Source organism: Dioscorea cayenensis, chromosome 16 (genome assembly GCF_009730915.1).
Source record: "Dioscorea cayenensis subsp. rotundata cultivar TDr96_F1 chromosome 16, TDr96_F1_v2_PseudoChromosome.rev07_lg8_w22 25.fasta, whole genome shotgun sequence".
Lineage (NCBI taxonomy): Eukaryota > Viridiplantae > Streptophyta > Magnoliopsida > Dioscoreales > Dioscoreaceae > Dioscorea > Dioscorea cayenensis.
The window spans coordinates 23273497-23289745 of record NC_052486.1 but is presented as its reverse complement, the minus strand read 5'-3'; the positions used below and the strand labels follow the sequence as shown (position 1 = coordinate 23289745).

The 16249-nt window shown below is 37.0% G+C and overlaps 3 protein-coding genes across 5 annotated transcripts; all 3 read left to right on the top strand.

Annotated features, from left to right (window-relative positions):
- Positions 1-586: 586 nt before the first annotated feature.
- LOC120278428 (alpha,alpha-trehalose-phosphate synthase [UDP-forming] 5-like) lies at positions 587-4074 on the top strand. The gene is made up of 4 exons (XM_039285221.1): positions 587-689; positions 1142-3168; positions 3239-3512; positions 3596-4074. Exons 2-4 carry the CDS (start codon positions 1181-1183, stop codon positions 3905-3907), a joined length of 2574 nt encoding a protein of 857 aa, XP_039141155.1. The 5' UTR covers positions 587-689; positions 1142-1180; the 3' UTR covers positions 3908-4074.
- Positions 4075-4568: 494 nt separating this feature from the next.
- Positions 4569-8200, top strand: LOC120278430 (histone acetyltransferase MCC1). 3 transcript variants are annotated; one of them, XM_039285224.1, is made up of 6 exons: positions 4569-4713; positions 5931-6181; positions 6279-6420; positions 6497-6596; positions 6686-6914; positions 7779-8200. In XM_039285224.1, exons 2-6 carry the CDS (start codon positions 6060-6062, stop codon positions 7960-7962), a joined length of 777 nt encoding a protein of 258 aa, XP_039141158.1. In that variant the 5' UTR covers positions 4569-4713; positions 5931-6059; the 3' UTR covers positions 7963-8200. The 3 variants fall into 3 exon arrangements, with proteins under 3 accessions (XP_039141158.1, XP_039141156.1, XP_039141157.1); XM_039285222.1 differs by having other exon boundaries at positions 7744-8200; XM_039285223.1 differs by having other exon boundaries at positions 4618-4739; positions 7744-8200.
- A 2383-nt stretch (positions 8201-10583) lies between these two features.
- LOC120279044 (ABC transporter B family member 2-like) lies at positions 10584-15981 on the top strand. Its single transcript, XM_039285887.1, is given in 11 exon segments — positions 10584-10952; positions 11044-11098; positions 11206-11381; positions 12015-12215; positions 12284-12543; positions 12623-13163; positions 13252-13634; positions 13725-14382; positions 14470-14757; positions 14759-15131; positions 15205-15981. Coding segments are annotated over 11 exon segments (3768 nt in total). The 5' UTR covers positions 10584-10670; the 3' UTR covers positions 15756-15981.
- Positions 15982-16249: the final 268 nt, after the last annotated feature.

Genomic DNA, 16249 nt, shown 5'->3' with positions numbered 1-16249 from the left:
GACAGTGAGGAGGTCTATCTATTTCACTAGCTCACTCCCAGGTGACGAGTGCGATCAAGAGACCCACGATCTAAACCAGACTGCATACTAGTTTTTTTATGCTCCTCTTGCTCTTTTGTCTCTGTACGGAGTCCTCTTAGCCTAGATATTTTGTTTGTTTTTTCCTTACACTCTGGTTATGTTTTTTCTTACTCATGTTTGTTTATAGTTTTCATCTTTAGTGGATTATTGTACTTTAATTTTTATTATTTTTATTTTTATCTACTTGCGACAATAATATTTATAATTTATTCACTTAAAAAAAATACATATTATTAACAACAGTGAAAAATGTGATATGCAGTATGAGTACTTTTATTAAGGGATATATATATGCGGCCAACATATAGGGTATATATATATACTAATAAAAAAGTACATATATTTATAATCTTGAACATAATAATGAATTATTCTTCCATTAATAAATAAAGTGAGTATGCAGTAAAAAGTTGCATGGTTTCACTTACCGGGATGGTGACCGTATCCCATCACCCTCCACCTTCACTTTGAAAAGCGTCCACTGCCTGGGAATCAACTGCTTTTGTCTGTCTTCAGAGCATGAGAAAGAGAGAGAAAGATCACCTTCAGCTTCTCTCCTTCTGTGTCTGGCCATTGATGGTGTTCTTTCATACTCTTCACTGAAAAAGGTGCCTCCTTTACACCCATGATGAATCAAACTGCTTCCTTTTTATTATCTTCTCCTTCTTCTTCTTCTGTGTTAGTTTTAACTGCTGGTTTGCGTTCTTGTTCTTCTTGTAAGCATCCAGGTTGCATGGTTTGTGTTTATTTCTGAGCATGTGATTGTTTCTTTTGTTGTTGGGAATGCAAGGTGGCATCTTGCTGGTTAATGATTTTGTTTTGAGGGATTTGAGTGATGTGGGGTTGTTTCTAGCATGAATTTGATGTTTTTCAAAGATCTGAAAACCAAATATGGACGTTTATGTGTTCATTTTGCTTTGATGTTTCTGAAAACCAAATTGACACTTGAGAGTTTCTTTGTTTGGTTGTTTGTAGGAATGCTGTAACTTAACAGTGTCTCATAGCTTTTATGTTCTGTCATGGAAATTCACATTTAGTACTATCATTTTTTTTTTTGTAGTTTGGATTGATTGCTTGTTCAATTGCATAGAAGAAAAAGATGGTTTCAAGGTCATATTCTAACCTTTTGGACCTCATCTCTGGTGAATCCCCATCGTTTGGGCGTGCCGGAAAGCGGTTTCCTAGAGTAATGACAGTGGCTGGAATCATGTCTGATCTTGGTGAGGAGAATTCAAGCAGTGTTGGATCAGATGCCCCTTCTTCCATGTCTCAAGATCGAATAATCATTGTTGGGAATCAGCTTCCTGTTCGGGCACACCGAAGACCCGACAATGATGGATGGATCTTCACTTGGGATGAGGATTCATTGCTGCTTCAGCTCAAGGATGGTCTCGGAGATGATGTTGAAGTAATTTACATTGGTTGCTTAAGAGAAGATATCGAACCAAGAGAACAGGATGATGTTTCTTCAACTCTTCTCGAGACATTCAAGTGTGTTCCTACATTCCTTCCACCTGATCTCTTCAGTAAATTCTATCATGGTTTTTGCAAGCAACAATTGTGGCCTTTGTTTCACTACATGCTTCCGCTTTCCCCTGATCTCGGTGGCCGTTTTGATCGGTCTCTTTGGCAAGCTTATCTTTCAGTTAACAAGATATTCGCCGACAAAGTGATGGAAGTCATTAACCCCGATGAGGATTACGTATGGGTACATGATTATCATCTCATGGTGTTACCAACCTTCTTGAGGAAGAGGTTCAACAGGGTGAAGCTCGGCTTCTTCCTTCATAGTCCTTTTCCTTCTTCAGAGATTTATCGGACATTGCCTGTCAGAGATGAGCTTCTTAGGGCCCTTCTCAACGCTGATCTTATCGGCTTCCATACTTTTGATTACGCAAGGCATTTCCTTTCATGCTGTAGTAGAATGCTTGGCCTTGCATATAAGTCGAAGAGGGGTTATATTGGTCTTGAATACTATGGTCGGACAGTTAATATCAAAATTCTTCCAGTCGGAATTCATTTGGGGCAGCTTCAGTCAGTGATGAATCTTTCGGAGACAGAAGCGAAAGTTGCTGAGCTGAGAGATCAGTTTAAGGGTCGAACGGTGTTGCTCGGAGTCGACGACATGGATATATTCAAGGGCATCAGTTTGAAGCTATTAGCAATGGAACAGTTGCTGGTTCAGCATCCTGATTGGGTGGGGAAGCTTGTTTTGGTGCAAATTGCGAACCCGGCCAGAGGCCGAGGAAAAGATGTGCAAGAGGTGCAGTCAGAGACATACTCTGCTGCGAAACGAATAAACGATACATTTGGAAGGGCTGATTATGAGCCGGTGGTTCTCATCGATGCTCCACTTCAGTTCTATGAGAGAATTGCTTATTATGTGATTGCTGAATGCTGCCTTGTCACTGCAGTGAGAGACGGAATGAATCTAATACCTTATGAGTATATTATTTGCCGCCAAGGCAATGATAAGCTGAATGAGACCTTGCAACTCGACCCTTCGGTTCCAAAGAAGAGCATGTTGGTTGTCTCTGAGTTTATAGGTTGCTCTCCATCGCTTAGCGGCGCCATCCGTGTCAATCCGTGGAATGTCGAAGCCGTGGCTGAAGCAATTGATGGAGCTCTAGCGATGCGGGAGTCTGAAAAACAATTACGGCATGAGAAGCATTTCCGGTATGTTAGTACACATGATGTTGCATTTTGGGCAAACAGCTTTTTGCAGGACTTGGAAAGAACTTGCAAGGATCACGGAAGAAGGAGGTGTTGGGGCATTGGTTTCGGCCTCAGTTTCAGAGTTATTGCACTTGATCCTAATTTCCGGAAACTATCAGTTGATCACATAGTCTCTGCATACAAGAGAACCAAGAATCGCGCCATTCTCTTGGATTATGATGGAACTATGATGCCCCAAACATCAATCAACAAAACACCTAATCCTGAGTCTACAGATATTTTGAATAGTTTGTGCCAGGACCCTAAAAACGTCGCATTTCTTGTAAGTGGCAAGGGAAAAGATACTCTTAGCAAGTGGTTTTCCGCTTGTCCTAAGCTGGTGATCGCAGCAGAGCATGGCTATTTCCTAAGGTAATTGCTTTAAAAAGTGTCTTTAATCCGCATCACTTTACTTGTGTTGATTTATCGACATCCTGTTCAGGCAAAAAGACGATGTGGAGTGGGAAACATGCGTTCCTATCGCGGACTTTGATTGGAAACAAATTGCTGAGCCTGTGATGAAGCTTTACACTGAAACCACAGATGGTTCAGTTATTGAACATAAAGAAAGTGGACTTGTTTGGCATTATCAGTACGCCGATCCTGATTTCGGGGCATGCCAAGCTAAAGAGCTTCTTGATCATCTCGAAAGTGTTCTGTCAAATGAGCCAGTGTCTGTGAAGAGTGGCCAACACATGGTCGAAGTCAAGCCACAGGCAAGTTTAAATCTCCGGCATTTGATCATTACTATGATTCATATACTCCGCCGAGTTTCTTTAATTGAATATGATATATGCAGGGAGTTACTAAAGGATTGGTAGCCGAACGACTTCTATCCACAATGAAAGAAAAACAAACACTTCCTGATTTTGTTCTCTGTATCGGCGATGATCGGTCTGATGAAGATATGTTCGAGGTGATCACTGATGCAATCACAGGTCCTTCGCTGTCTCCGGTTGCAGAAGTGTTCTTGTGCACCGTCGGGCGAAAACCAAGTAAAGCCAAGTACTATTTAGAAGACACAACCGAAATCGTTCGAATGCTGCAAGGCCTTGCTACAACCTCGGATCAAATGGCAAGATCAACTGCATTGCAGCAAAATCCATTGTGAACCGGGTTCGAGCTTCGAATAAATTTTGCTCCGATGTATATAATAACCATGTTTGTGATGTTTCAAGAATTCAGTTTATGTTTGCAGTCTTGACTAATCATGCTCTATGATCAAATGTATCTCTTTGTAATAAAATGGAGAATTTGTCAATGTTAATGTATTGAGAATTTGGTTCCTTTTTTTTTTTTCAATTATTAAAAAAAAATTTCTTTTCTGTTTCTTAATGTTCATGCTATTGACCATTGTTTCTGTGAATCCAAGACCGGTTCTTGATCTCTTATTTTAGTGGTAATTACCATTTAATTTGCACATTAATTACTATTTAAACATTGAATTCAGAATCAAAATTTCATTTTTTTTTTCCTTGAATTTGAGAAATTCTTGTGGTTATCTGGAAATTTGGTGGTGGAAATATTTTCAAGAAATTCATGAAAGTGATGTTATTTCTTCAAGTGTTATTATAATATAAAACCGTGCTCCATCATCACCACCAACCAGTTTATCCGAATTTTTTCATTTTAAAAAATAATTTTAATTATAGTTTTATTTTTTTAAATCGTTTTTAATAATTTTTAAATAGTTTTATATCATAATTTGCGAATAATAATCATATTAAGACAAGTTTTAAGACTAGCGTTTAATAGTAATTGGTTAAAGTGTTCTTGCGGAGCAGCGTAACGCAGTATTTTTCATGTTTGACCCCGTAAAATGATATAATTTGCAAAGGAAGCTGCGAAAACGCGCTGGAAGGAAAGCATCGCGGGATCCGATCTCGTAGCGAGTCCTCTGAGATCGCTGGAACAAAGGTCTGTTCTTGTTTGAAGGATTTCTGGTACCGCGGTTATCTGATCTCTTTTCTTTGAATTTCTTTTTTGGAGCTTTTTAGTGCTCAAATTCATTCAATTTGATCTCTTTTTTGAGTTAATTTTTGTTAATTTTTGGTGATTTGTGTTGATTATGGATTTGCTTTGAAGTATTGTTGAGAATGTTGCGAAAAGACTATGACTTGAGTTCGTTTGCGTAGTTATGGTGTTAGGTGGATGCAATTGATGGTTGGATTGAGAGATAAAAGATCTGGTCTTGATGTTTGGCTTTATTTGATTTTAGTTTTCAAGCATTTGTTCCGTTCTTTGTAAAATTTTCAAGAAATTTGCGAATTTTGATGCTGGGTGTGTGGTTCTATGAAGATTTTGGCATAAGAATATCAATAAATTAGTTTCAAGGTTTTTCTGGAAGAGTTGGATCATGGGTTGTTGTCAAGAATCTGAAGAAATAGCCTCTGAATTGTTTTCGTATATTATTTATATTTGATTTGTTGAAGATCAATTGTAGGAATTCAAGGTTTTGCTAATGTTGCCATTCTTCATCCCATATTGATTTGCTTGTCAAAAAATTATTTTGATGTGTTTGTTTGTCATAGAATCTGGATTTCAGCAATCAGCTTGTGTTCATTTATAGTTGGAACGCTCAATCCATGTGCAGTAGTGGCACAAAATTTCAAGTCTATACCCAACTTGTGCATGAAGGGCAGGACATTTTTCCATGATGTTTGAGTCTTGATACTTTCAAGTTTTGATTGTGTGACCTTATTCAGAATTTAGAGTATGCCAACTAAATGATTGTAATTGCTTAGGTTCTCTGCATGCTTGCGTTTACATTCAGTTGCTGTTAGAGAACAAACCATGGAAGATAGAGGCCCAGCCTTAGCTGATTACTTTCCCAAATTTCTTCCCCTCTTCTGTTCCCCTGTGACTCCTTTTGTAACCAGCTATGTAGGCCCCAATTTACCATTCTGCCCTTGACTTATCTTATTTCTTCTAGAATAGACCAATAAGTGCTTCTGAAAAGGACTATCAGTTGCTTGAGTAATTTGCATTATCTTTTATTCCGTAGATTTGCAACCAATTTTATTGGCTGACCTTGCTTGGATAGTAACTTGGCTAAAAGAATGTGTGGTTGTCCATACTGTTATTCTATAGTGTATCATTGTGTGAAGTTTTACTGTAGTCTTTGATTTCTACAGGAAATTAACAATGAGTGAAGTTGATGCGAAATCTATGAACAATAAATTGTTTGATGAAGGGGATGTGGCATAAATGGACATGGAGTTGCATATTCTTGTTATTCAAAAATATCTGGCTGCTGGTGATTTATGTTGGAACAACCAATGTTAGACGTGCAGGCTACATATGTCCCATCTGTTATTTATAGGCCCATATTGCCATCCGATCTTGATGTTCTTGAGCAAATACATGCCAAATTGTTTCCAATAAGGTGCGCCTTACCTAACTTGCCTCTGCTATGTTTCAATTGTATTTAGCTTCCTCAAATATTTATTAACTTACAGATGATATAATATATATATATTTAGGTATGAGAGAGAGTTCTTCCTTAATGTTGTCAATGGTCATGGCATTGTCTCATGGGCAGCAGTTGATATTGGTCTGAACAGTCAAAGCGATGAACTTATTGGGTTTGTTACTACACGAGTGATAGCCGCTCATGATAGTGAGGTTAGCATGACTCTACAATGCTTTTGATTTTTAAAATTTTCATAATTGATAAATCATTTTTGTACTGGTTACGCAGATTGAAGACTTACTTACATCTGATGCTTCAAGAAAAGATGCAACTCTTGTATATATACTGACACTTGGTGTTGTAGAGCGTTATCGGAATCATGGGATTGGTTGTTATCCTCTTTGTGATTCTTCTTTATTTTGTGATTTTAGTTTTCTAGTAGAAAAGAACGTGTTGATTTTGTTTTATTGTTTCCAGCTGGTTCTCTTGTTCGGGAAGTCACAAAATATGCTTCGAGCATGACAAACTGCCGAGCAGTTTACTTGCATGTTATTGCTTATAATCAGCCTGCGATCAATTTCTATCAAAAGATGCAATTCAAGCTCATAAGGAAATTGCACAAGTTTTACTACATCAAGGGCCGACACTACGATGCATATTTATTCGTGTATTATGTAAATGGTGGCCGATCTCCCTGCTCTCCACTGTAAGTAATCACTTCTTTTTTTTATTTCAAAACAACAGTTACTGACAATTGCCAACTTTGAAAGGTGCCAATGCAGATTTAGCTTAACTTGCCCCTGTGAATTCAGTATTTCTCATTGGTTCTTGCTGTGCTTCATCTCATTCTGGTGATTTTATAAGCTATATAGGATTCAGAATTATGCTTGTTCATAATCAACATTCACCAATTACCTGTCCTAGTGTTCTCTCTTGAGTTCTATTGGTTTAATGTAGGATTCCCAAATTCAGCACTTGTCCACAGGAAGAGAACACGAGATGATCAAAAACTTACTTTGGGATTTTCACCGACTATTTCTCAAATACTTCTTCTAGTACGTTAGGAATAACCAAAAATTAGTATGAATGTTGTTCTAATGAAAATCTAGACTTGAGTGTAGACCATAAGAGGTGTTGTATCTTTTTCTGCAAGTTAGAAGTGTACTTTTGGCTCTTAAACTATACCTATATACTCATTCTAGTTGCTCAACCCAAAACATGTTAATTTTTGTCATTGAATTAAGAAGATGACTAGGAAGAAAAGTGAACAATTTTGTTCTTTATTCAAAAACAATTTTTTTAATCTTTAGACCAAGGATTCAAAACCAAAAAAAAAACATCTAGGGTATTGTTCTTACCAGAAATGCATTTACACTTGTTTTTCTTAATTTTCATCCATATTTGAAATGCGCCAAATCCAGCACAATCTTGTCTCGATAGTTAACACGGCTAAAACTTGTGATATTCTAAGCTTTAATCTATTGCTTTTGCTGCAATTTACTACTTTCTGCCTATTCCGATGATTCTTTTGACAGGCTTCAGTGGTATGCACATCCTTTTCCTTATGCAGAGACGTCCTGTCAACGGCTGCGACGTACATTAAGGGCCTGCTTAAGCTTCTTGCTACAAAGCTATGGAAAAAAGCCGAAAAGAAGAGCCCTAGGTGGTCAAAGTGTAAAGAAAGCAGCACCCTTTTACTCACTCAGAATAAGAGAATCATTGGTTCGGACAACACAATATGCCAATGCGTGTGATAAAGCCGCCATTTCAAAATAAAAATCGACTACCTCAGTATAAGTATCATAGTGTATATGTTCATCGGTCATTGTACCGTTTGTATCATCAATTTTCATCAGTTTTGTGGTTCAAATCATACCAATTGTGGTCACAGGGAAAATCATGTTAGTTGACTTTTTAAAGACCTCTTGTTTCCAATTCTGATTTCTGCAATCTCAATGATTTCATGAAAAAGATGTTGTTTCTTCTTTTGCATATATATCTTTTGTGTGTGTGTTTAGTAGGTAGACATATTGGTAGTTTAAGCATTGAATTGAAATTAATCAAGATAACATGCAATGCAGTACTACATTTAGTCTTGATGTGATTAATGAAGCTCTAACTTTCAACCATAACCAAACACAGGAAATTTATTTTTGCCAACTGCAATCAGTACTTAAATCATTATCTCTAACTTTTACACTCATCTTCCTGGCAATGTGGCATTAAATTCTGTCTAGAATTTCAACACTACACTTCACTGGGTAATGCAAACAGTGTGTAAGTACTAATATATCCCTGTTGTTTTAAAAAAATAATAGTTGCTTATATTTTCTGTAAATTATCATTATATACTTCTATGTCTATTGAACACCAAGTCAATTAAAATTTTATTTGGTTGGAAAAAAAAAACCGTATCTCTTGCTACTCATTTTGATTCTTATCAAGATTAATCATATTTTTCTATTTTAGTCATTTGAAACCAAAGACTAGAAGAGGATGAAACAAAGAAATCTCGTGATTGTTATCAAACAAAGTATTAACTGGATTTCTCTCATTTTTTGCAACAACCGTTTTTTTTAATCAAATTCAGTCTCCCATTTTTTTCTGCTCTCTACAAAACAGCTAATTTGCTTCTTTCTTGGATTTCTGCAGACGCGGAGGCCCACCAGCAGGAACCCTCAGATGTTGTTCAGAGGATTAAAAGATCCCTTAATTTCCTAAGCTCTAGATCAACCGATCCCGCTGGGGATTCCGTGCATACCTCTAGTCAGGAGTAATCCGCTCTCGTTGTTCTTACGGGCAGCCTCGTGTCTCCCGATGGTTGACTTTCAGCGAGACGGCTATATCGCTTTCTCCTCGTCTTTTTCTGCTTTTTTTCTTTTTCTTCGCTCGATTTGTTTTCCTCATTCCCTGGTGAGAAAAAGCGATCTTTTTATTTTATCTTATGTCCCCAGTACTTTTAATTTTCTTTTGTACTTGTTGTTCACTGTTACTTTCTATCTTTTTTTAATAAATATGTGATTTATCCACTTTATTCAAAAAACAAAGTATTAACTTCCTATGCGGTTCGACAGTTGGAGGGAGCCCTAGAAAAAATTCAATGAAATCTGATATCCCAAAAACTGATAAAATGACCATGAACAGATGACCCAATTAGCAATTATTTTATGAAGCCTATTTCGCTTTTTTCTTGTTAATTAGATTTTGATGAGTCACTTAATCGAACTATGACTCATCTTCTGTACATTTTCAATCTTTTTCATAATATAGTTACTATTTTAAAAATCTCTTTTTTTTGGAAAAAAAAGTTTATCTGAATATATATTTAGAGAGCAACATTTGAAACAGTAATGTTTCCCTCATGTTGAGTGTGTGTATGTCTGACATCTGTTGCAGCAATAATTCTTTCTCTAAATTTTCAGACCTTTCTCACTCATACTCCTGCCTGACATTGTTTGCATTTAATTTTCCCATCTATATCTCAACCATCTTTTTCCTCCCAATTAATGCCCATGTTCCATACTTTGACACCAAAATTGCTCATCCTTAAAATGATATAACACCTTGTCTTTAATTAAAAAGAAAAAAAAAAGTAACAAATTAACACAAATGAAGATTTCATTCAAGTTCTTTGATAAAATATTAGTATCCATCACCATCTCTTCTTTAATGCATTGAATTTAAACCCAATCAACATGATTTTTTAATTAAAAAAAAAACTAAACTAGTATTTAGTCATGCTAACAACTTATAGTATCAGGTGATTACAACAATGTTTGTCTTATTATTATCTTTAAGTAATATATATAAACTATAAAAGTGCAATTCCTAATATACTTTCATAAAAATTATATCATCTGATATACTTTAATAATTGAAAAAATATTTATAAATTCCATATATTTTTCTTCTCTTTCTCTAGAATATTGAAGAGATAAGTGTAAATAATAGTTTATTTTTTTACAAAATATTTAATTAATTTTTTATCATACAGTATATAAAAATATACAAATGATTAGTAGATAATCAAATATCATTTTTGTAGAGATATGCAAACAAAAAATCCTACTATAATTAATATTAATAAATCAACATAAAAAGAAAAGATTTCATTAAAATTTTTGTCTAAATTTTAATCATACAATAAATGAATAAATAAAAAATGATTTATAAATAAATATCACTTTTAAATAGATATACAAACAAGAAATACATAATATAATTAGTGTTAATAAATTATTTTCAAAAATATATTGAATGTATCACTTTCTAAGCTTTGATACCATGTTTACAATTCCCTTGGACAAAAGTGTGGCAACAAAGCCTCAACCTACCAAGTCAACCTATTGATTAAGCATCACTAATGGCACAACAACAAAAGCCACTCCATTCCTTCTCAAACCCCTTCTTTCTCTCTAACTAGTAACTACTAACCTTCACTAAGCTCACTCACACAAAAAAGATGATGATGAGCCAAAATGCCAATGAAGAAGCACCAAACAGTACTACTACCAAAGAAGAAGCAGTGCCTGAAATGGCCACCAACACTACTCAAAAGGTTCCTTTTGCCAAGCTCTTCGCCTTCGCCGACGGTTGGGACTACCTCCTCATGACCATTGGCTCACTCGGAGCTTGTGCTCATGGTGCTTCCGTCCCCGTCTTCTTCATCTTCTTCGGCAAACTCATTAACATCATCGGCATCGCTTATCTTTTCCCAACCACTGTCTCTCACCGTGTCGCAATGGTATCGATACTTTTTCTTTATTGTATCATTCATATCAATTCCCTTCTATATATCATTTTTATCGTCTTCTTTTATATATCTTCCCATGCAGTATTCACTGGACTTTGTTTATCTTGCTACTGTCATATTGTTTTCTTCATGGGCAGGTATGCATGAACTTTTAATAGTAATTTTTGTCATATATATATATATATATATATATATTTTTTTTCCTTCAGTGTTGGCTAATCAATGAATGTTATTATGTTTGTAGAGGTGGCTTGCTGGATGCACACCGGAGAACGACAAGCGGCGAAGATGAGGCTGGCGTATCTCCGGTCGATGCTTGATCAGGACATAGCTTTGTTCGACACTGAAGCGTCTACCGGCGAGGTCATTGCCGCAATCACTGGTGATATCATTGTTGTTCAAGATGCAATATCTGAAAAGGTCTGTGAGTTTTTACAGTAAAAAACTTGCATGGTTCATGGAGATGGTGCTTGTCCTTCTCCTTTGCATTTACTTTGATTTAATCACTTCATCTACTTCTTGAAATATCTGCATATATATATATATATATGTATAATATAATTTAATTAGATTAAAAAATGGATAATTAGGGGGACCGCTTCACATGATTTATAAGGGGTTCACAGCAAGAACTCATCTGCCACATTTATGGGTCTGTCACTTCTTTGTTTTGTTCATGAAATAAACAATTACATCACAATGCAATTTCTTGTTAATTTTATATAAAAAAAAAATTTCTTATCTGAAAAGGTAAAGATCAAAGGCATTAAATGAGAAGATTCTCTAAACTATGAAATATGAAAGATCACAATATTCAAAAGTAGAACATTAATAAGTTCCGTAGATGATTGTGAGATTTCATTTTATCAAGGACTCTGAATTAACTAGCTTTTGCAGTTTGAATTGTGAGATGTATTGATTAAAGTAGGTAAACCACATTCATAAAAAACAAAAAAAAATGTTGATGGATTTATTTAATCTATTCATATTAAGAATTGGAAGAATGTTTTTTACTGTTAGTTCAGTTTGAGTTTGATAAATTTTATATTGCAGGTTGGCAATGTGATGCACTACCTAAGCCGGTTCCTCGCCGGTTTCGCCATCGGTTTTGTTCGTGTATGGCAAATAAGCCTTGTAACACTCTCGATCGTCCCTGTCATTGCCATTGCCGGAGGCGTCTATGCTTACACTGCCACCGGCCTCATTGCTAGAGTGCGTAAGTCTTATGTCAGAGCCGGAGAGATTGCCGAAGAGGTAGTTTGCAAATTGCTTCAATTTATGTGAAAAGCTTTTTCAATAAATGATCTCTTGTATTTTTTTAGGTGATTGGGAATGTTCGCACGGTGCAAGCATTTGTCGGAGAAGAGAAGTCGGTGAAAATGTACAAAGATGCATTGCTAAAGACATATGAATACGGGAAAAAAGCCGGGCTTGCAAAGGGACTAGGACTTGGCACGGTGCATTGCGTCCTCTTCTTGTCATGGTCGTTGCTCGTGTGGTTCACTAGTATCATCATTCATAAGGGCATCTCTAATGGTGGAGAATGCTTCACGACCATGCTCAATGTAGTTATAGCCGGCTTGTAAGTTCAATTCAATCTAAAAAGCTTAAACTGATAGAATGAGAAACTCATGCTTATATATTCATATCAACACACGCAGATCATTAGGCCAGGCGGCGCCGAGCATATCTACGTTTGTGAGAGCAAGAGCAGCTGCATATCCGATATTTGAGATGATCGAAAGGAATACGGTGAGCAAGTCGAGTGCAAAGAGTGGGCAGATACTCGAAAATGTCAATGGCCATATTCAGTTCCGCAATGTCAAGTTCAGTTATCCTTCTCGTCCTGATGTTATCATCTTCAATGGCCTCAATCTTGAAATTCCATCAGGAAAGATTGTCGCACTTGTAGGCGGTAGCGGCTCGGGGAAGAGCACCGTCATCTCACTTATTGAAAGGTTCTACGAGCCTCTCTTCGGATCGATACTCTTAGATGGACACAACATTAAGGACCTTGAGCTCAAGTGGTTGAGGCAGCAAGTGGGGTTGGTTAATCAGGAGCCTGCTCTTTTTGCGACGACTATTCGGGAGAACATTCTCTATGGCAAGGATGATGCAACTCTTGATGAAATTACCCGTGCCGCCAAGCTTTCAGAGGCAATAACTTTCATCAATAATCTCCCTGATCGGTATGAGACTCAGGTAAAAATGAATTGAAACTTGACCTTTGATTAGGCAGAGGAATGAAAAATGAACTCTCCTACTAAATATAGAGCTTTACATGTTTCAGGTTGGCGAGCGAGGAGTTCAGTTATCTGGAGGGCAAAAACAACGCATTGCAATAGCAAGAGCAATACTTAAAAACCCGACAATTCTCCTGCTTGATGAGGCGACTAGCGCACTCGATGCAGAATCTGAGAAGAGTGTTCAAGAGGCACTTGACAGAGTCATGGTCGGCCGAACAACCGTCATGATTGCTCATAGATTATCGACAATAAGGAATGCAGACATGATCGCTGTTGTTCAAAGTGGAAAGATAATAGAAACTGGTACACATGAGCAACTAATGTCCAATCCTCGATCATCTTATGCTTCACTTGTTCAGCTTCAAGAGGCAGCTTCCGTTCATCGAGCTGCGCCTTCTGACAGTATCAGCATGAGCAGGCCTTTGAGGTGACTTCAAAACAGAATATGTACTTACATATATGCATAAATTATTGAATAAATATAACTGAAAACTGTTTCTTTGTTGATGACAATTAGCATGAAGTATTCGAGAGAATTATCGAGTAGAGCAGGGAGTTTCGGTGCTAGTTTTCGATCAGATAAAGACTCTGTTAGCAGATACATTGCTGAAACAAGTGAAGAAGTGAAGATGAAGTATGTTTCTTTGAAGAGACTATACTCAATGGTTGGCCCAGATTGGATTTTCGGTCTTTTCGGCACTTTAGGTGCCTTTGTGGCTGGCTCTCAAATGCCATTGTTTGCACTTGGAATAACACAAGCTCTGGTTTCATACTACATGGATTGGGAAACCACACAGAGGGAAATTAAAAAGATAGCAATTCTTTTCTGTGGTGGTGCAGTCGTTGCAGTAATGTTTTACACCATTGAACATCTTAATTTTGGTATCATGGGTGAGAGACTCACACTCAGAGTCAGAGAAAGGATGTTCGCAGCTATATTGAAGAATGAAATCGGATTTTTCGATGATATGAACAACGCAAGTGGAATACTTTCTTCTCGTCTCGAGACCGATGCGACTCTTCTTAAGACCATTGTTGCCGATAGATCAACAATTCTCCTTCAAAATGTAGGAATGATTGCAACCTCATTCATCATCTCATTCATCTTGAATTGGAGACTAACTCTTGTCATGTTGGCTACGTATCCATTGATGGTCAGTGGCCATATCAGTGAGGTATGTATCTATGTATGTATGTGTTATAAATTCATTTGATCAGAGATGAATGTCATGTAATTTGATGTTATTTTTAATCTGTTGTAGAAACTATTCATGCAAGGATATGGAGGGAATCTGAGCAAGACATACTTGAAGGCGAACATGCTAGCGACGGAGGCGGTAAGTAATATAAGAACGGTGGCGGCATTCTGTTCGGAGAAGAAGGTGATTGATTTATATGCGGGCGAGCTCGAGGAGCCATCGAAGCATTCGTTCCGGCGAGGACAAGCGGCTGGGATATTTTACGGTGTATCTCAATTCTTCCTCTTCTCCTCATATGCTTTGGCATTGTGGTATGGATCAGTGTTGATGGCAAAAGAATTGGCAAGTTTCAAAGTCAGTTATGAAGACATTCATGGTGATGATTGTGACTGCATTGGCCATGGGAGAGACCTTGGCAATGGCTCCTGATCTAATTAAAGGGAATCAAATGGCAAGTTCAGTGTTTGAAGTGTTGGATAGGAAGAGTGAGATTGTTAGTGATGATGGTGAGGATGTTGGGAGAATTGAAGGTGTTATTGAGATGAGAGGAGTTGAATTCAGTTATCCTTCAAGGCCTGACATTTTAATCTTCAAGGATTTCAATCTTAAAGTTAAATCAGGCAAATCCATGGCTTTGGTTGGTGCTAGTGGTTCAGGAAAGAGCTCTGTTCTTTCTCTCATTCTCCGATTCTACGATCCAACTACTGGAAAAGTTTTAATTGATGGTAATCTGCATTTGTTCCTCATTCAATCATTTATTCTGATTAAACTGTTATATTTATATATACGTTTATATAGGGAAAGATATCAAGAAGATGAAGTTAAAGTCACTGAGGAAGCATATTGGGTTAGTTCAACAAGAACCGGCATTGTTTGCGACCTCAATATATGAAAACATTCGATACGGTAAGGACGGAGCAACCGAGACGGAGATCATTGAAGCAGCCAAGCTTGCAAATGCTCATTCATTCATTAGTGCATTACCTGAAGGTTTCTCGACTAAAGTGGGGGAGAGAGGAGTTCAACTCTCCGGTGGGCAGAAGCAGCGTGTCGCAATTGCTAGAGCGATCATAAAAAACCCGGCTATCTTGTTGCTTGATGAAGCTACAAGCGCACTCGACGTTGAGTCAGAGCGCATTGTTCAGCAGGCTCTTGATAGAGTTATGAAGAACCGGACTACAGTCATGGTTGCGCATCGATTGTCAACTATTCAAAATGCCGATGTGATTTCGGTGTTGCAAGATGGCAAGATCATTGAACAAGGCAATCATTCAACTTTGGTTGAGAACACAGATGGAGCTTATTTCAAGCTCATCAGTTTGCAGCAGCAGCAACAACAGCAGAGGTAGCAATTTACTGTATAACAATACGACAATTCAGTAAAATGTGCGTATTTAATTACATCTATATATATACATAAGTATGCTTGAATGCAAATAAATTGTAAGTGCGATCGATCTATTGAGTCGTAAGAAACCGATTTGTGTTTGTTGTTAAAATAACAATCATACATCAGATTCTTTCTGCATGATAAACCACAGACTTGACATTGTGAAAATTTGACAAAATTGGATGCTATTACATCAGGTTTAGTTGGTAAAGTGATGTAACAAATTGAATCAACAAGTAATCAGAAAGATAACTCTGTCAGACATTGAAACTTTTTAATTTCTTCTAAAACGAACATGATAAATTTCAGTAGTTGCTTTGCCGGGATCGAATTCGCAAATGAAAAAGGTAAAAGTTAACAATGACTATCATGTTTTACCATCAGAATTAAATTTCATGATAAATTCTACTTGAAACTCAATTAGCAAAGCATAACTTCTTGCATAATTGAAGT